At 42.0% G+C, this 18,492-nt stretch overlaps 1 protein-coding gene across 2 annotated transcripts; it reads left to right on the top strand.

Annotated features, from left to right (window-relative positions):
• The first annotated feature begins 836 nt into the window (after positions 1–836).
• OPALIN (oligodendrocytic myelin paranodal and inner loop protein) lies at positions 837–16,883 on the top strand. 2 transcript variants are annotated; one of them, XM_004049866.5, is made up of 7 exons: positions 1,011–1,185; positions 4,803–4,838; positions 6,568–6,649; positions 8,694–8,726; positions 10,275–10,394; positions 11,750–11,806; positions 13,979–16,883. In XM_004049866.5, exons 3-7 carry the CDS (start codon positions 6,641–6,643, stop codon positions 14,153–14,155), a joined length of 396 nt encoding a protein of 131 aa, XP_004049914.3. In that variant the 5' UTR covers positions 1,011–1,185; positions 4,803–4,838; positions 6,568–6,640; the 3' UTR covers positions 14,156–16,883. The 2 variants fall into 2 exon arrangements, with proteins under 2 accessions (XP_004049909.3, XP_004049914.3); XM_004049861.5 differs by lacking the exon at positions 6,568–6,649 and having other exon boundaries at positions 837–1,185.
• Positions 16,884–18,492: the final 1,609 nt, after the last annotated feature.

Genomic DNA, 18,492 nt, shown 5'->3' with positions numbered 1-18,492 from the left:
AGCAATTACATCATGCATCTCTCCCACTGAAAAACCCTTGGGAAAGGCTCTAAGGATGAAAATCTTACCATGCCCTCCCATGCCACATCAAAAGGGCTCAAACTCACTCCGTCCTTAGCCCCTTCCGGGGTGACTCCCTGGTGTATATTGCTCCAGCCAACCAGCCTCCTGCTGGTTCTGGGAGTGCACCGAGCTTGTAGGGCTTAGCATTTGCTGTGGCTTCTGCCTGGGACTCTCCTCCCTCAACCCTTCACATGTCTGCCCTTTTCTCATCTTTCATGCACAGCTTCAGTGCCATCTCCCAGAGTCATCTAAAGCAACAGCCTCCTCTGTCACTTGAGTCTCTGTCTCCTTACACTCCTATCTGCTCCTCTCACAGTGGTTTTCATTTCAATGGCCAAATTATTGGTTTAATTCTGTTGTTTTATTAGCAACTCATTCACCATTTTAAAGAGGCAAATCCCTAACAGGGAAATTGTAAGTTACAAAGCAGCCCAAGTCCATGGCTTCCTCCAGGTCTAGAGAGCTTCCCACCCAAAATACAAAAACAGAGAGGGGGTGAGGCCAAACTCACACCAGGCAGCTCATTGGCCACTGAGTGCAGCACCTTGCGGCAGCTGGAGCCCCCAGCAGTGTGACTCCTGCAACAGAATGGGCCCCCACCCCTCCTCCAGACATCCTGAAGGTCCATGCTGTTGTCCATGTAACACAATGACTCCATCATTATCAGTAACATGGTTAATGTGGACTCCTGTCAGCTGGGGATGGAGTGGCCAGCCTCAGCCTCGTGTAACCCATTGTTTCCAAAGGGCTGCAGGCTGCAGAAGCCCCCAAGCTCTCAGGCCAGCTGTGGCTTCTTTGCTGAGATGGAGGTATAGCCAAGAAAGCAGCCTGAAAAGTAAGAAGGACAGAAAATCAAGGCAAAGAGGGTGGGTGAACCAGGCCATACACGTCGGCCATGGAGCAGCAGCCCATCTTTCCCAAGGGATGGACTGAGGGCTTGGCTACTCCCCTGACCATAAATGGCTTGGCCAGGGTTCTCTTGGAGCCACCTCTCAGCCTGCCTCTGCAGCTTTGTCAGTTAACTGTTCCTACAAATGAAAGACACAAGCCAATAAAGCCAGTGAGAGAGGAGCTTACCAAAGGCAGTGTACGAAGAAGGTTCGTGGGAGACTGTCAGAAATGGTGAGTGAAAGCTGGCATCTCTTCTCAATCGAACTTTCATTTCTTACTATAAAAAACCTCCAAATTCAATTAAATGTACAATGAAGTAAAGGGACTTTATTTTAAATTATTTTCCTATATGCAAAATACCAATAATTTTTTAAACTTCTCACCTAATATTTGCTGATCTTGTCTTTCATTTTGGTATTAAGGTTTGTTTTTAAACCCTCACATACAAGAGTACAGAGTAGATGTTTCACCTATGTTCCCTTTCTAGTTGAAGCAATGGATTTAATCAACGATTTTTTCTGTCTTACTTGTTTAATCTGGCTTTTTGTTCCATCATCAGCAACATGGATGGTCATCATTGATCAGAAATTTTCCATCTTTCTTGTTTACTTGTGATAAATATTTGGTTGTGACTCAATCAAATGAGGTTTGCTAAGTTAGAAGAGAAAACAGAAGAGGGTTCTGTGATTTACTAAAGAATTATGGAAACAGCCTAGGTGTCCATCAGTGGATGAATGGATAAAGGGACTGTGGTTTATATGTATATATACGGCTGAATATTAGCTTTAGAATAGGAGGAGACCCTGCCATTTGCCATGTTTGTCCTATTTGGACCTGGAGAACATTATGCTGAGTGAAATAAGCCAGACACAAAAAGAAGAATATTGTGTAATCTCACTTTCTTGTGGAATCTTTTTTTTTTTTTTTTTTTTTTTTTTACAAAAAGCATTATTAAAAGGAGTAGATCTCAGTCTTTGGAGTTAGGAAGATCTGTGATCTAACCTGATCTCTACCACTTAAAAGCTGGTGAGCAAAAACCTATCTTGGTCTCAGTTTCCACAGGTATAATACAGGAATAATAGTGCTCCCTTCATGGGGAGGTTGTGAGTATGGGGTCTTATACCCAGCACACCTTCAATAGCAGTAAGTTTTTATCCTGTCTCTTCCTCCTTCCTCTCACAAACTGCAAACTTATAATGAAGGACGTTCAGCCACTGAGATCCCAAAATGCCTTCAGAATCATTGTGTAGATACTGCATAGTGCTCAGACTAGCAGTAAGCAATAATTGCATTGTATCCAATTCTAGTACTTTGATTATCGCTAACTCATGCTTGCAATTCCATTCCACAAGAACTTTCCTATCCTTAGCTCTGTGCTGGCCAGGCCATAAAGAATATGCTACCACGTGATCCCCAAAACACAGAGGGTGTTTTACAGTTTGGGAGAAAGGAGCTGCCACAGATGACATTACGGTATTCCCTTGTGAAGTGGGCAAGGCAAGTTAATAGTATCCCATTTTGAGAATGGGAAAACTGAGCCTTGGAGAATAGATTTGTTGTGAGAAAATGGAGACCAGAGGGATTGAGTGACTTATCCAAGACTACACAGCTCCTAAGTGGCTAAGTCTGGGCTCGAATTTAGATCAGGTGGCTCCAAGCTCAGGGTTGCATCATCCCACTCAGCTGTGTCTCTGAAGGGCACTGCATCAGATTCTTCTCCACCCTAATTTGTGCGATGTTTTTCTCTCCATGAGAGCACTGTACTGTGTTTCTACAAAATATGAGTGTCTTTCTAAAATTGGCCAAAATCTCCGTCATCCAAATGTTGATAAACAACACATGCAATGGCCCACTTGTTGCTGCACCCCCTCTTCTACTGTCCTCCCAAAGGAAGCTTTGTCTTAGGGCTGCTGACATCAGTCCTCAGTGCCTACTGATGAGATAAGGCTCTGGGCAGCTGCATTCAGTGCAGCGACCATCCAGTGTCCTTGCAGCACGTGTTGGTCTGGTGCTAGCATGAAGAGCAGTGGTTAGGTCCCTTGAGCAAGAGGACCCTGACCTAAGAGGCCCAGACGTCCCTGTGTTCCACCGTCATCCCAGAAGCAGAGGTGCACAGTGCTGTCAGCCTGGGTGCTCTGATTCATCCACAGAGACTACTGGAGTTGCTTGGAAGCCTTGCAGAGTGGTGGAAAGAGGTTGTCACCGGGACACTCAGGTTCTGGTGACAGCTAAGTAGTTGTTTGGACTTGGGAAACCTGTTCAAATTCTTGAGGCTTGGTTTATTCTCTATAAAATGCGGGTGTCCTATTGCCAAGAGGCAGAGAAGTGAGCAGAGGCACCACAGAAGCGTGCTAGTCGAGCAGGGTCACCTTGATTGAAGGACATAATATTTGGGGCAAAAGCTAGGGGGACTTACACATTCCAGGTGCTTAAAACACTTCTGGTTCACAAAAGATTTTCTTGTTCACAAAAGATTTTCTTGTTCATTAACCCATCTGAATTCCAATCCATCAGTAAGTCAGCTGAAATAGGTGTTTTGTCAGTCTGCTTATGTTGGGATGAGATCCTCTGTTACCATCTTTCGGGTTGGGGTTGAGTCACATAGACTGGGGCCTATTGGCTGGTCTATGTGGCTCCAACTGTTCTCATTTGTCCATGAGGTGATTTCTGATAAGTCCCTGGGTTTCAGTTTCCTCTGCTGGAAAATGAGGGTTTTGAGAGAGATGATCTTTCAGGTAATTCAGGTGTGAAACATGATTCTTTTGGATTCTTTAATGTTTCACAACATTCCTATTGTTGGATAACATTTAATTTTAAAACTTAATAAATGCATTGTTTCTAGAATGACAGAATCTGGTCTTGGGATGCTGGAAAGATGGGAAGCTGTGGTGTAGACCAAGCCCAGGGAAATATCTGGGGGTCAGGGAGACCAAGGCTGAAGGAGGGCCCAGCCAGGAGGTATTAATCCAGGGTGGCTGGACCCAAGGGGCTGAGAGTCCAGAAAGTGGGAACAAGACCACTTCCACCCAGGGAAAGAGGGGAAAATAGTTTCACTGACTGAGTCAGAACAGGTCCACCCATCATTCCAATCTAGGTAGGGAAAGGACTTGGTAAGGAGCAGCCTGGAAAGGCTAGAGTAACAGGGGCTGGGGACAGGGAGGAGAAAGGAGCCACCTGAGGCCCTGGGCAGGCTACTTGGTGCTCCACTGAGCCCACTATCTTTAAATTTGGACTCCATATTTGCGGGAGAGGTGAGACCAGCTACTAAGTGAGGGGAGGAGAGAAGGGTTTGCTGTTCCCCTGTCTTCCTGGCCACTTCAGCTCCGGCAGCCTAGAACCTCTGCCTCAGTTGCAGCAAAAACAGAAGCCTTGCCTTTCCCGGGTGAGGACCAGGTGTTCTTGTTAGACCATGCCCTTTGGGGATCTTACCTTCTACTCCGAGGAGAAAACACAAAATACTTCTAAATTCAACAGTTTTCTGTCTCAAAGGAGTTCTAAGGGGAATAAACATAATTTTAGCCTTTTGCTGAATTTCTAGTCATGTGTTTGCTGCCCTTGTGAATGGGACCCCTCAGGCAATAGCCTTGCAGGCTTCCTCTTCATCTGATCCTGGTCGAGGACCTGGTTGGGGGCGGTGGCAAGACTGACTTGATGCTGAGGGAGGAACTCATGACAGGCTCCTTGCCTCCCCTTCCTTCTTTTGGGGCCAAGACTGTGCATGACGATGGGGGCTGGCTGAGTCTATAGGATCAATGACCTCTTGGAATCCACCAGGGTCTGTGAGTTTGAGGAAGTCAGGAGCTTGCTGACCGTCCCTGGGAGCTTTAATGTTTACTTCTATCTTGCAGAGTTTTTCACTGAACTTCACCCTGCCGGCGAACACAGTAAGTACAGCAGCCCCCATTCACCAGGCAACGCAGAGAAGACCAGTGCAGAATTTACAGTAGGTCTCCAGAACTCACATAAACCCCTCACACACGGTGATAAGTTACACAGACTTTCTTTTGTGTTTTTGGTTTTTTTTTTTTTGTTTTTTTTTTTTTTTTGAGACAAGGTCTTGCTCTGTCACCCAGGCTGGAGTGCAGTGGCATGATCTCGACTCACTGCAACTTCCACCTCCTGGGTTCAAGCGATTCTCCTGCCTCAGCCTCCTGAGTAGCTGGGATTACAGGTGTGCACTACCATATCCGGCTAATTTTTGCACTTTTTAGTAGAGACAGGGTTTTGCCATGTTGGCCAGGCTGGTCTCAAACTCCTGACCTCAGGTGATCCGCCCACCTCAGCATCCCAAAGTGCTGGGATTATAGGTGTGAGCCACCATGCCCGGCCATTTACATAAACTTTCAAAACGCACTGAGGAATAGTTGAGAGATGCTGAGAGAATTTATTTCCATTATAAAACTTATAAATACACATTTTGAAAAGGAAAATAGGAAAACAACAACAACAATAAAACACCTAAACTCATCAGCAGAAAACTGGTGTAACCCTTCCTGTCCTGTTTGGCGTTACATAAATTTTGACTTTTGTTGCCTTTGTACTATTGTTTTCTTACTCTACGTATAATTTTATATCTAAATGTTTTCCACTAGTCTTTATAACCATAACTGTTATATGGTTAATCACATAATCATGTGATCATATTATGATCGCATAATATTTTTTCAAGTTAATTATTTCTTCAGTTGATTAACTATCATTAGGAATAACTTTGTGATACATGGCATTTTAGAGAATCCTTATCTGCATTTAAGATAATTTCCTTGTATGTATTCTAAAATGGGAATGATTGGGTCAACAAGAATGAACATTTTATGGCTCTTGATTATGGCATTTAGTTGCAAGTCAAAATTGAGGTTTTCAATTGTCGATGTTAGAGTTTCAATCCACAGCTGATCCTCCGTCTTCTGTTTGCACATTGCATATAGATAACACTGAGAGCCAAGATTGTTATCTGATCAGTAGCACTACTATGGTTGAGCAAGGCATTTTTCTGGCCCAGTTTTTTAGTGGGCTTGGCTGTGCCACATTTTTCTGATAAGTTGTCTGGTTATTCAAAGAGAATAAACTGAATCTTACTCGTAAGAGGACTCCTAAGCCAGTGCTCATTTTACTGAAACATGGGGGCATAGTTCTAGAGAGTAGCATAAAGTTAGAACATTGTGACTTATTGCTGGACCTATGGTGCCCACCACTGTCTTCCCAGACCTCTGTGAACTGAATACATTGGCACCTGCTCCAGCCTCTGGTGGGGGGCACTTCTGAACCTCCCCAACTTGCTCTGCTTCCCTGCTTCAGCTTCTGCCTGTTGGCTTCAGGCAAATTCCCTAATTCTTCCTCTTTTTCCTGTCAAAACCTTTTCCTTCAATCACTGCTGGAACTTTCCCCTGGCTGTTGGAACCCAGCAGGTCCATAGACACTCCAGGTTCTGTGTTATCTTGGCCCATCACATCAAGAGAATGCAGAGAAGCAAGAAGCCCTTTCTTGGGGAGTGGGGGTGAATGGGGTGGAAGAGGGGCCCTTATGTGGCCATTCATCACCCTTTGGAGTACTCTCTTGGTTAACAGCTCATTTCTCTGAGAACTGTCTCTTCACCCCTTTGATCCCGTGTAGAGCAACCAACCATCTTGCTTTGCCTGGTGTTGTCTGCTTTTAGCACTGAAAGTCCTGGGCAGCTCTCTGGACAATGCGGATGGTAGGTCATCCTGCCTGGAAGTCACATTTCTACTGCATAACCCTTCCACTTCAGTGCAGCTGGGTAGCCTGGGAATGCCAGTGCCCTGGGAAGTGGGACAGAGGTGGGCACCTGGATCCCTCTCTGCGGGGAGTTTGGAACAGGGCTCCCTGCTGGCCGGCCAGTCCCTGCTGAGGACTGAAATGCCAGGTTCAGTCTATTTGTCAGTTCAGTCCATACTGAACTGTCAAGTATGAAAAATGGGACTAAGACACTGCATTAGGCCATGGAGGCCATGTGGCACAGTGGTTAAGAGCATGGATCCCAGAGCCAGACTGCCCGGGAGGTGTCACCTAGGGCTGTGTGACCTTACACAAGTTACTTCACTTCTGTGTGCCTTGCTCCTCTCATCTGTAAAATGAGATCATCATAGTCCCATTACCATTCACTGGCAGTTGTATAGAATAAATAAGTCAATATGGGAAAAATTCTTGAACAGCCTGGCACATCCTAAGTGCTCCATGGCATTAGCTGGTACAATTAGCAGGAGTTTATGAGGGCAGAAAAATCCATCTGGAGAGAAAGAGAGACGCAAACATCAGAGAACAGTACAGGCAGAAGGCCATGCTGCTCTGGAGCGAAGGAGAAAGGAGGGTGCCTTCGGTTCACACAAGTTCCCCGTTCCGAGGTCCAGTCCCTGGAGAAACCAGCTTCCCACCTGTCCTTGGGCTCCATGGGACACTCCCATATTCTTAGAGTTAACACCTTCCTTTTTTTTTTTTTTTTTTTTCAGTGAAAGCCACCCTAAGTGTATTTCTGTACTCTGAAGACAGGAAGCCTTACCTGAAACAATGGCTGATTCTTCCTACTACCCTTAGAAACAGAGCACCTTAGGGAAATGCAGGATTAAAGTAGTGTGGGGTGGGGGTGGGGGAGATTGTGATTAGGTCAAAGGACAACCATTTAAGTACCAAGTTTCAGTGCCTGGTCATCAAAACCTTCTTTTGATGGGAGCTCTCTGGGAAAGAGGTCTGGGCTTGGAAGTCAAACATCCAAGTTCAGATTAGAGTTATGATTATCTGTGAAACCTTGGACAAGTCCCATAACTTCTCTGAGATCTATTACATTTTTTTTGTAAAATGGAGTTAATAATTGTCAAAAGGCTAAGCCCCAGGACTCCAATATACTTGATGAGATTGCTGAGAGTATTAAATAAATAACAGATCTGGACAGAGCTTTGCAAAGTGTAAAGGGCTGACAAGAGTTCATAGTTCTGCTCCTCATTTGATCCTCCTAATAACCCTAGAGGCAGCTACTACTATCCCTGTAGATATTGTGTAGATGGAGACATGCAACCCCTTAGCTTGTGAATTGAGAAATGGCTGTTCTGTGGCAGGCGGTGTGAGCCCAGGACCTGTGCTCTTAATCCCACAGCATACCACTTAGTGTAGTTTACATAGTTTCTCACGCAGAACTTTATTCCTTTAGATTTCTTAATCAAGGTAAACTCTTGCCTGAAATATCTTATAAACGAGTGAAATCCAATAACTCATTGGACCAATAACTCAGTGGACCAGAAACATGTAATGCATTCATTTCATGTAGAATTATCCCCAGGAGCATGGATATTTGACAACTTCTGCCATTTGTTTCATCACATACTTGAAAACAAGCAAGGCTTCCTTAAAGAGCCTTGCTTCCACCAGTATTTATATGTGTTTCCCTTCTAGCAATGGGGACAAGTAGGCCCAAAGTGTGCCAGGTGTGCTGACTATGGACAGGAAGAAGCCCTTTTGAGTTGTAAAATGTGTCACGGTACATCCACAGGGTGAATAATGAAGACATTGCCTGAATTTCCTAATTCTTTTCTCCTTGTAGCCAAATTTTATTCCAATTCTTACCTGGGAAGAAATCAAGTTAGGTTCTGTTTGGTAGTTGTTAACAGAAAGTTTAGCAAAGGGATAAACTTTAGGCTTTATAGCCTAACCTTTGGCAGATTGTCTTGTATAATGTATATTCTATAGACTTTTTGTTCTTTTACAATATATGTTCTTTTTCCATACAGACGTCCTCTCCTGTCACAGGTGGGAAAGAAACGGTAACTATATCATTTAAATTTATAAAATAGGGATAATAATAATGCTCCATCCATCTTGAGCATTTGTTTTGAGCTTTAAAGTTTGATAGGTGAACTGTCACTAAGCACAGAATCTGGCTCAACAATTATTCTTGGCCAGCTCCGCTCAAAAGTGAGGGAGAACATGCAAAATCACAGATGGATTTCACAAAGGGTTGAGCAAAAGAAGCCAGAAACAAAGAGTGCATATCTTATATTTGCATCTATATTATGCTGAAAAACAGACAAAACTACTCTATGGCAATAGATTTCAGAATAGTGGTCACGCACAAGGAGGCTGGAAGGGATTTGAGGGGGATCCTGAGATACTGCTAATGTTCTGTTTCTAGATCTGGGTGTTGGTCTTATGGGTGTATTCCTCATGTGAAAAGTCATCAACTTATATATTTGTGATTCATATACTTTTATTATTCTTCAATAAAATCAATTCCCCCCTAAAGTGAAGGTGAATCCATTATTAAATAACAGTTGCACTTTTACAGGGTTTCTGCAGATTATCTTCAATATTTCCAGAGAGTCTGCAAATCTGAAAACTTATGTAACTAAAAGCATGACTATTTCCACTCCGATCAAAGCAAAATGGGAATTTGAAAATTAATAGGTTAATGCATTTAGTGCAAATAAATTTTTTTTGAAAGGCTAAATGTCACTTTTTTATTTATTTATTTTTATTATACTTTAAGTTCTAGGGTACATGTGCACAACGTGCAGGTTTGTTACATATGTATACATGTGCCACGTTGGTGTGCTGCACCCATTAACTCGTCATTTACATTAAGTGCAAATAAATTTTTTTAATTCATATTAAAATAGTGTGGTATGGCCAGGCACGGTGGCTCAAGCCTGTAATCCCAGCACTTTGGGAGGCCAAGGCGGGCAGATCATGAGGTCAGGAGTTAGAGACCAGCCTGGCCAACATAGTGAAACCCCATCTCTACTAAAAATACGAAAATTAGCTGGGTGTGGTGGCATGCACCTGTAGTCCCAGCTACTCAGGAGGCTGAGGCAGAAGAATCGTTTGAATCCAGGAGGCAGAGGTTGCAGTGAGCCGAGACTGTGCCATTGCACTCCAGCCTGGGCAACAGAGCAAGACTCCATCTCAAACAAAAAAAAAAAGTGTGGTATATAATAAAAGCTTTCATTTTTAGCCAAACTGGTGAAAATGACATCTAATTGTTGCTCTGAATTGTATCTCAGCTTTTCCTACGTTGAAGAGACATTTGTATTTCTGTTCTAAAGAATACCTGTTCATATCCTTTGCCCATTTTTCTACTTGATCATTACTCTTTCCAACAGATTTAAACTGTGTAAATTAAGTCCTATGAAAGTAAATCATTTGTCACATGTGTTACAAACATTTTTGCACAGTATTTCATTACCCTTTTGATTTTGTATATGACGTTTATGATCCATGCAGATTTTTTGTTTTATTTTTATTCTATCGAATTTTTCCTTTATTATTGAAGCCTCTGGGCTTCCTCTGACCCTGTGTTTTTCATTCTGTGCCAGGACTGTGGGCCCTCTCTTGGATTAGCGGCGGGCATACCATTGCTGGTGGCCACAGCCCTGCTGGTGGCTTTACTATTTACTTTGATTCACCGAAGAAGAAGCAGCATTGAGGCCATGGAGGTGATTACTAGCTTCTTTGGGTCCAGATGTATAGGCAGCCATCAGTATTTCAGTGAACTGGCTTTTGGACTAAGGGTGTCAGAATTCAGGGCCCATGTCTATTTCCTGAGGACAGGATGCTGGAAGTTTCTGGGCCATAATTTCCACTGCAGACACGACATTAGGCACCAGACAGAGCTGATTTGTCATAAAACCTTCAGGTCAGTTGAGGAATTCCTGGCAAAGATGGTATTTGGGGTAACAAAAAGTAGCAGTGGAGAGGGATGTCTGTTGCCATGGCAAACACATGTCTGTACAGTGGGTGTGCTTTCTAAAGTTGAGAAACAAAAGCGTACAAGCTTCACAAAGAAAGGATGGAGATAACGTTAAGAAAGATAGGAGATGAAGAGTGGCTGAGGTGTCCATGATAGACACCATGATAGAATCACAAGGGAATCTATATCCTCCCCATCCAATCCACCCCTCCAATGCCAGACTGTTCTGGGGACTATGCTTAGAATTCAAAGGCCACCTAGACCCATATCCAACAAGGTTCCATGGTTGTGACACAACTGTGTCATGTGGACTCTGGGTTCTAATTCTATTCTCTATTTATTGACATTCGAGGTTGTTATCATATGGGTAAACATTAATTAAGAGATTGAAAATTGAGGTTCTAAACCTGACTCTGCCACTTTATGATTTATATGATCCTGGACAAGTGACTTAACATTTAATATGTCTTGGTTAGTTCAACTCCAAAATAGGAGTCATAGAAACTACCCTCCCTATTTTAAGAGGTAGGGAAAGTTATAAGGATGAAATGAGATAATGGATGATGAACATTTTTACATGTAAAGATGTGCTGACAAGCTGTAAATTTTAAACACATCAAGAAGTATTGTGGTTAGTGGTGGTATTGTTTAAGTAATAGTTTCTCAACCTCCAGTGCACTTTAAAATTATTTAGGAAGCTCAAAATTTCCAATCACCAAAGCCAATTAAATCAGAATTTCTGGATGAGAAAGCTGTGGCACTGATCTTGAAAAAACAAAAACAATTTTTTAATTATAATTTCAAACATATACTAAAGTAGAGAGGATAGTATAATGAACCCAATTATTAACTCATGGCCAATATTGTTTCATCTCTAATCTCACCCTGGATTATTTTTGATAACTCACAATGATATTTCTTGGCTTAGGTATGGGTTTGGTTTGGTTTGAGGGGTGATGTTATTAGATGCCTCTGTGCTTCTTTTGTTTGTTTTAATGTACACTCAGATTTAAAAACCACTGATTTTAATCATAGTTACAGTCAAATGCTATAACCCTTCACTTCTTTCTTTCTTTTATTATTATATTTTTTCCAATTTAGGAAAGTGACAGACCATGTGAAATTTCAGAAATTGACGACAATCCCAAGATATCTGAGGTAAGAACTCTTGGTTATACTCTCTATATACCATTCACACAGTAAACAAGCTAAGTGTTTGAACGCCTTTCACCAAAAGAAGCACAGTATGAGCACATGTAGAAAAGAGATGACCAAGAGGAAGCTCAAGCACAAAGGAGGTTCTCAGTGCATTTTTATTGGCTGAACAGAAATTCAAGCTCCCTTTAATATTAGACAATCAATTTAATATAATTTATTTTACTGACAAACTAAAATGGAAAACTCATGTGACCATCTCAATAGGGGAAGAAAGTTCAAAAAAACTTAACAGTGATATGAACTCTCAGCAAATTAAAAATAGAATGGGAACTTCCTTGACTTGAAAGATGTCTTTTTCAAAAAATTACAGCTAACATCATACCTAACAGTAAAATGTTGAAAGCATTCTCTTTAGATCAGAAATAAAATAAGGATCTTCACTAACACCACTTCTATTCAATATTATACTTTAGATCCTAGTCAATGAAGTAGGATTTTTAAAAATTAGAAAGTATAGGTCCAGTGCAGTGGCTCACGCCTGTAATCCCAGCATTTTGGGAGGCTGAGGCGGGTGAATCATCTGAGGTCAGGAGTTTGAGACAAGCCTGGCCAACATGGTGAAATCCTGTGTCTACTAAAAATACAAAAAATTAGCTGGGTGTGGTGGCGGTCGTCTGTAATCCCAGCTACTCGGGAGGCTGAGGGAAGAGAATTGCTTGAACCCGGGAGGTGGAGGTTGCAGTGAGCTGAGATCGCACCATTGCACTCCAGCCGGGTGACAAGAGCAAGACTCCATCTCAAAAAAAAAATTAGAAAGTGTAACACTGAAAAGGAAGAAACAAAATTGTCATTATTTGCAGATGGTATGATTGTTGACATAGAAAAGCTAAATCTGGCTGGGTGCGGTGGCTCACGCCTGTAATCTCAGCACTTTGGGAGGCCAAGGCAGGTGGATCACCTGAGGTCAGGAGTTCTAGACCAGCCTGGCCAACATGGTGAACCCCATCTCTACTAAAAACACAAAAGTTAGCCAGGTGTGGTGGCAGGTGCCTGTAATCCCAGCTACTTGGTGGGGGGCTGAAGCAGGAGAATCACTTGAACCTGGGAGGCGGAGGTTGCAGTGAGCCGAGATCACACCATCACACTCCAGCCTGGGGGACAAGAGCGAGACTTCATCTAAAAAAAAAAAAAAAAAAGAAAGAAAGAAAGGAAGAAAGAAAGAAAGAAAAGAAAAGCTAAATCTACAGAAAAATTACTTGAATTAACAAGAAATTTTAACAAGTTTACTGGATACAAAAATCAATATATAAAAGTAATTTACACTTTCAACATCAACAACAATTAGAAAAAGTGATTTTAAAAATTACCATTTGTGATGGTAATTGGTATTAAAATATGTAGAATGCTATGGAATAAATCTAACAAAAATATGTAATACCTTTATGGAAAATAATAAAACTTTGGTTAAAAAACCCATTAAATAATACCTAAATAATGGGGGTTACATACCATGCTCCTGGATAGAAAGTGTTAATAACATAATGATGTCAAACAATGTTGATCTATATAGCAGATGTAATTTCAATATAAATCCCAATCAATTTTTTTCATGGAACTTAATGAGGTTCTTCTAAAATCTATATGAAATAAAGTAGAAAAGAGTTAAAAAGACACAACAAACAGGTAGAACAAACAGAAAACAAATAGCAAGATGGTAGATTTAAACCCAACCATATCAATGATCACATTAAATGTAAATGGTCTAGATACCCAAATTAACAGGAAGAGATTTCACATTGGCTATTAAAACAAGGTCCAATCATATGATGCCTACAAAACTCACTTTAAATATAAATACACAAATAGATTAACAGTTAAAAGACAAAAAATGAGAAACTTTGTTAACAATAAACAAAAGTTGGTTGAGTGGCCTGAAAGCTCTCCCAAAGCAGTAAGATCAGGTAATTGTGGGTCTCTCCTCATTTGTTTTCTGTCTCTCCAGGACCATTGTCCCTCCTTGCCTGTTGTCTAGTGTCTTGAAAACTATTGCTTCAAATGTTGTGTCTGATTTTGGTTATTTCAGGTGGGAGGGTCAATGTGGTTGCTGTTAGTCCATCTTGTATGGAAGAATTCTCTGCTGTAGTTTTTAAAAAACCTATTTGTTTCCTTAAGAATCCTAGGAGATCACCCACACATGAGAAGAATACGATGGGAGCACAAGAGGCCCACATATATGTGAAGACTATAGCAGGAAGCGAGGAACCTGTGCGTGACCGTTACCGTCCTACTATAGAAATGGAAAGAAGGAGGGGATTGTGGTGGCTTGTGCCCAGACTGAGCCTGGAATGATGCAGCTCAGTCAAGGAGCAGACCTGGCACTGGAACAGGGTTGAAAACCCAGGGTTTTGTACTTGGAGAGGAGAGATGCCAAGCTGCTTCTTAATCAATCCAAATTTCATTTACAGCTCTGGAACACTTTGGGGCTCATTTGTCTCTTTAGGGGACATCCCCAACACGGTTAATTCCAACTCTCAGATCTTGTGCTTTAGTTAGTACATGTGACTCACCAGATGGGGTCCTTAGATCCTATTCCTGCTCCCAGTGGGAATTTGCTTTTCTTTGTCATTTTGGGAAAGGGGCTTGGTTTCTGAGTGTCTTGCCTTCTCATCTTTTTTTTTCATATCCTTTTTCTCAAAAAAGCCATCAGATCTGACCTTCATGGAAGTGTTGCTGAGGTCAGCCTGGTGCAAGTTGGGATACAAATGAAACTTATGCAGGATGTGTGAGAGGAAGCAGTTAATTGTTTCTGAATATCTCAGGGTAGGAATCATGTGGAGCCACACATTCCCTGACCACAGGGAAGCACCTGGCTCAATCATGTCACATAGCAGTGGAAAGAATATGGACTCTTAAGTCACACCTACCACTGAGCAGCTGTACGACTTTGGAGAAGTTGTTTAACATTTTCAAGCCTCAGTTTTTGCTTTTTTAAAGGAGGTGAAATATTTGCCTCATGTCATAATTGAAAAGATTAAATAAGAAATAAAGGGAAGTGTCTGCTACTTAGTTGCCAGTCAAAATGTTAGTTCTCTCTCTCTACCACCTTCCTCCTACCTCTTCCCATATTGCTTGCCTGATAAAATAGCTAATCACCAGCATTTGTTCCCCATAGTCACAGGGCCACACAAGGGAACATTTAGGGCAAACTTTCTCCATGGCCTATGATCCAAATTGTTATCTAAAGATGATTCTAGGTGTTGCTGGTAGTATGTGAATCTTCCAATCTAGGTGTGATCGTGTCCTCATATGAATCAGGAAAAGGCAGGTTCTTACAAGTTCCAAATTCCAAATACAGAGACTGGTGGTGTTACATTTAACCTTAAAGATGTTAATGTTGATGGAAATTCATGTTTCATATTAAAACAACACTTTGTCTTTACAATGAAACATTTTGCTTAATTTTTAAAGTAAGACATTATGATACCTCTGATGGCAGTTCCTCAAATAACTTTAACTTTTGTGCTTTAGGGATAGTTGTTAAAGTTACAACTTCTTTTATTTTATTTTTTAAAGGCTTCAGATTAAACAAGAGCACTTAAGCCCACGCATAGCATTGCCACTTCAGCTTGCTGAGGACTGTCTCCAAGGAGGCCAAATGGAAAAGGAGAGGCTGCTTCAAGTGGTGTTGGCCCATTGAGCCTATTGGGCAAACTATAACCAGGTTGCCTTATTTTGGGTGGATTACTCCAGGAGAGGCCACCCTCCAGCTTTCTCTTATCCCAGTAACTCCTATTCCCGTTTTCCAATCCATCCCCAGCCTTTTTTTTTTTTTTCTTCTGTACTCTTCTTTTGCCTTCAATATGAATTTCATTTCCTCTGTGTCTTTGGGCAGACTTCCTTCTAGCATGTGTCAGCTACCCTACCACACACCTGGCCTAGGAGACACATCATTCATTGCTCCTACTTGTGTCTGTAATCAGAGAGTATTTAAGGAGGGCAGTTCTGCGACGGACTGTGTGTGTGTTGAAAGTAAAGATGGGGGGCCGCGGGGAAGGCAAGAGTTTTTCCAAAAGATTATTAGAAATGAGGGCTGTATCTACTCTGTGGAGTAGAACCAAGTCTACTTGGAGAAAAGAACCAAGTCCTTGGATATCTAGGGGAAAGCTGTTTGGCAGAAAGAAAAATCAAGAGGACCCAAGGGGATGGAGACAGGACCACAGGAATGGGCCAAGGAGCAACGTGCCTGCCATTCAGCCAGCTTGGGACAGGCTTTCACTTTCACTCCCATGAGGAGGCTTCCAGGCAGCCTGGTTCCCCCATGTATAGCCATTGCCCTCGAGCAGGCCAGGCCTCCCAGTGGGAAGGCCTGGGTCCAGGGCATCTTAAGTTCATCCACCAGCTCCATGAGCCACACACATATCCTAGAAAATATTCCTTTCTCACACAGGGCTTCTGATTACTCAGAAACATGCCCCTCTTCCCTGAATAACCAAGAACATGTTCTATGAACCCGATCTCTGCCACATGTCAATACCTGCTCTTCAAAGCCCCTTTTGAAACTCAGTTTTGTGCCAAGTCCTCTGGATCTAATTACCTTAAACAAGCAGATTTAGCCATTTTTAAACAGACATTCCCAGTCATCCTGGTGCTTGTACTTCTCCTACATGTCATGAAGGACCTTGGATTTACTGAGAACTCAGCCGTGACCTTGGCTTTGAAACTTATAGGTGTCAGCCCTTGGGCCGATTGTTGATCATCCAGAGCCTCAGTTCTGTACTTGTAAAGAGGAGACAGCAGTTCTCATCCTCCATCCTTTTAGCCCATGGGGTGGTTGTGAAGCTGGATTGAAATATGCATGTGACTAAGCCATGTAGCTATAAAGTGAGAGATGACTTGTGTTTTGGATCACTTATTTTAATTCTACTTATAATCCATGGCTTAGAATCTTTATTTAAACATTGTTTCTATTAAACTAGAAAGGTTCAGCATTTCTGTCATTTGCTTCTGCTATGATACACAAGAACTTATGTTGGAATGAAGTGAAAAGTAAAATGGCCATTCTTATGAACCTACAAAATGTTTGTGGCTTTTCTTTGCCTATATTAGAGAACATTGGCTCTGTCCTTGGAACCAAGATTATCCCAGGGATATCCCGATATTGGCACTTTCTCTGCCAGGCTAGAAGACGTTCAGTCTTTCATGGAGGGCAGCTCTGTGTGGTAAGCAAAATGATGAGACCCAAAGTCAGAAGCTCTGCTTCCCTAACCCAGGTAAGTTAAGTGACCTTAGTCAGGTTGCATGATGTGTGTGGGTCTCATTTCCTCCTGTATCATCTGGTGTTTGAATTGGTTTATCTATAAAGTTACATCCATCCAGTCCAAACATTCTACTTTGATCTTCCCCAAACCCTGCAAAGCACTCCTTCTGCCTGCCTGTTCCTCACTCCCATCAGCACAGCCTTCTATACCCTCTATGATTCTTCTCAGTTCCTGAATTTGCTGGTGGAGACAGATAATCACTTCTTCTTTATTTTGCCAAGAAATAACAATTATTAGTTTTGCTTAAGGCGTTTTTCCCTGCAACATTGCGATGTTAATTGAAGACAAAAAAGTGATAACTAATTTTTGAAAGATTGTGAAGTCATATACTTTTGCCCTCCCACCATCTTGATGAGAATTATTGCTTAATGTGTGAATTGATTTAACAAATGTGCACTGGCTTCCTTCCAATGTCGGACAATCTGCCAGGTCCTAAGACAATGTTGGGGGCATAATGAAAATGCTAAACTGGGTGTTTGTGGAAACGTTTCTCTACCCAGTTGAATGTGAATCTCCATCCAAGGAAATAATATCAGGAAAGCTTTTATACAGGTGCTTTGCCTCTAAGCTCAAAGACATAAAACTATCTCTCTCTGGCTCAAATGAGATAAGAATCTATACTCTTCTTCCTTTTCCTTTACCTGAAGTTAGAGGAGAAGGAGAAATGGGCATAGCACTTCAATCCTCTGAGAATTCCAAATGGCTGAAAAGTCTGGTTATGTCAGGGCATACATTAAAGTGCTGTACCTCCAAGTAAAACTCAGAAAAAAACCTCTCTCCTCCATCCTATAGAGAGGCTACCTGAACTCCAATAAGTTAAGGGGTGAAAAATACTAAAACTGGACAGGTGAGACTGGGGAACATTTTGGAAGTTGGCCGAGTTTGTCCAATAGGCTGCAGAACTATTTCTAAAACTGAAGGGGGCCTCTGGAGGACAGGGTGAGTGTAACCTGGGGCTTAAAATCTGATTTATAATGAAAGAGAATCAGTTTATCATAGACTTTCATTTCCAGGCTAAAATGATTTGAAAGATTTGATTGTGAGTGAGAACAAACCATGTTGACAAAATTCTACCATAAATGTGACTGATTTTGTCATGAAGAGTCAGTGATTACTGTTGACTCACCTGGCCAGGGATTACCCACTTATGAAAGCCAAGGTAAGGATATGGGTCTTTGTTTTGAGAGCTGGGGAAAGCCTAGTCTTGTGTCCCACCTCTTCTAGTTTCTATTCCCCAACCACTTAGGCCTCCTCTCTGCCCTTCAGATGCCATGGTCTGTCCACAAACATAGGCTTTCTCTCTGCAACTCAGACACGTGGGAACCTCCAGCTGCAAGAGCTTTCTGTCTGCTCATTTTATGCCATGTC

This window comes from Gorilla gorilla, chromosome 8 (assembly GCF_029281585.2).
Source record: "Gorilla gorilla gorilla isolate KB3781 chromosome 8, NHGRI_mGorGor1-v2.1_pri, whole genome shotgun sequence".
In the NCBI taxonomy this organism is placed as follows: domain Eukaryota; kingdom Metazoa; phylum Chordata; class Mammalia; order Primates; family Hominidae; genus Gorilla; species Gorilla gorilla.
The sequence above is the reverse complement of the archived record's forward strand: the minus strand, read 5'-3'. Positions and strand labels throughout refer to the sequence as shown.

Excerpts from the sequence above, each read along its gene's own strand:
- OPALIN (XM_004049861.5), top strand. Across the intron at positions 8,727-10,274 it reads TCACAGGTGGGAAAGAAACG|GACTGTGGGCCCTCTCTTGG; the intron begins GTAACTATATCA and ends ATTCTGTGCCAG. Across the intron at positions 11,807-13,978 it reads ACAATCCCAAGATATCTGAG|AATCCTAGGAGATCACCCAC; the intron begins GTAAGAACTCTT and ends TGTTTCCTTAAG.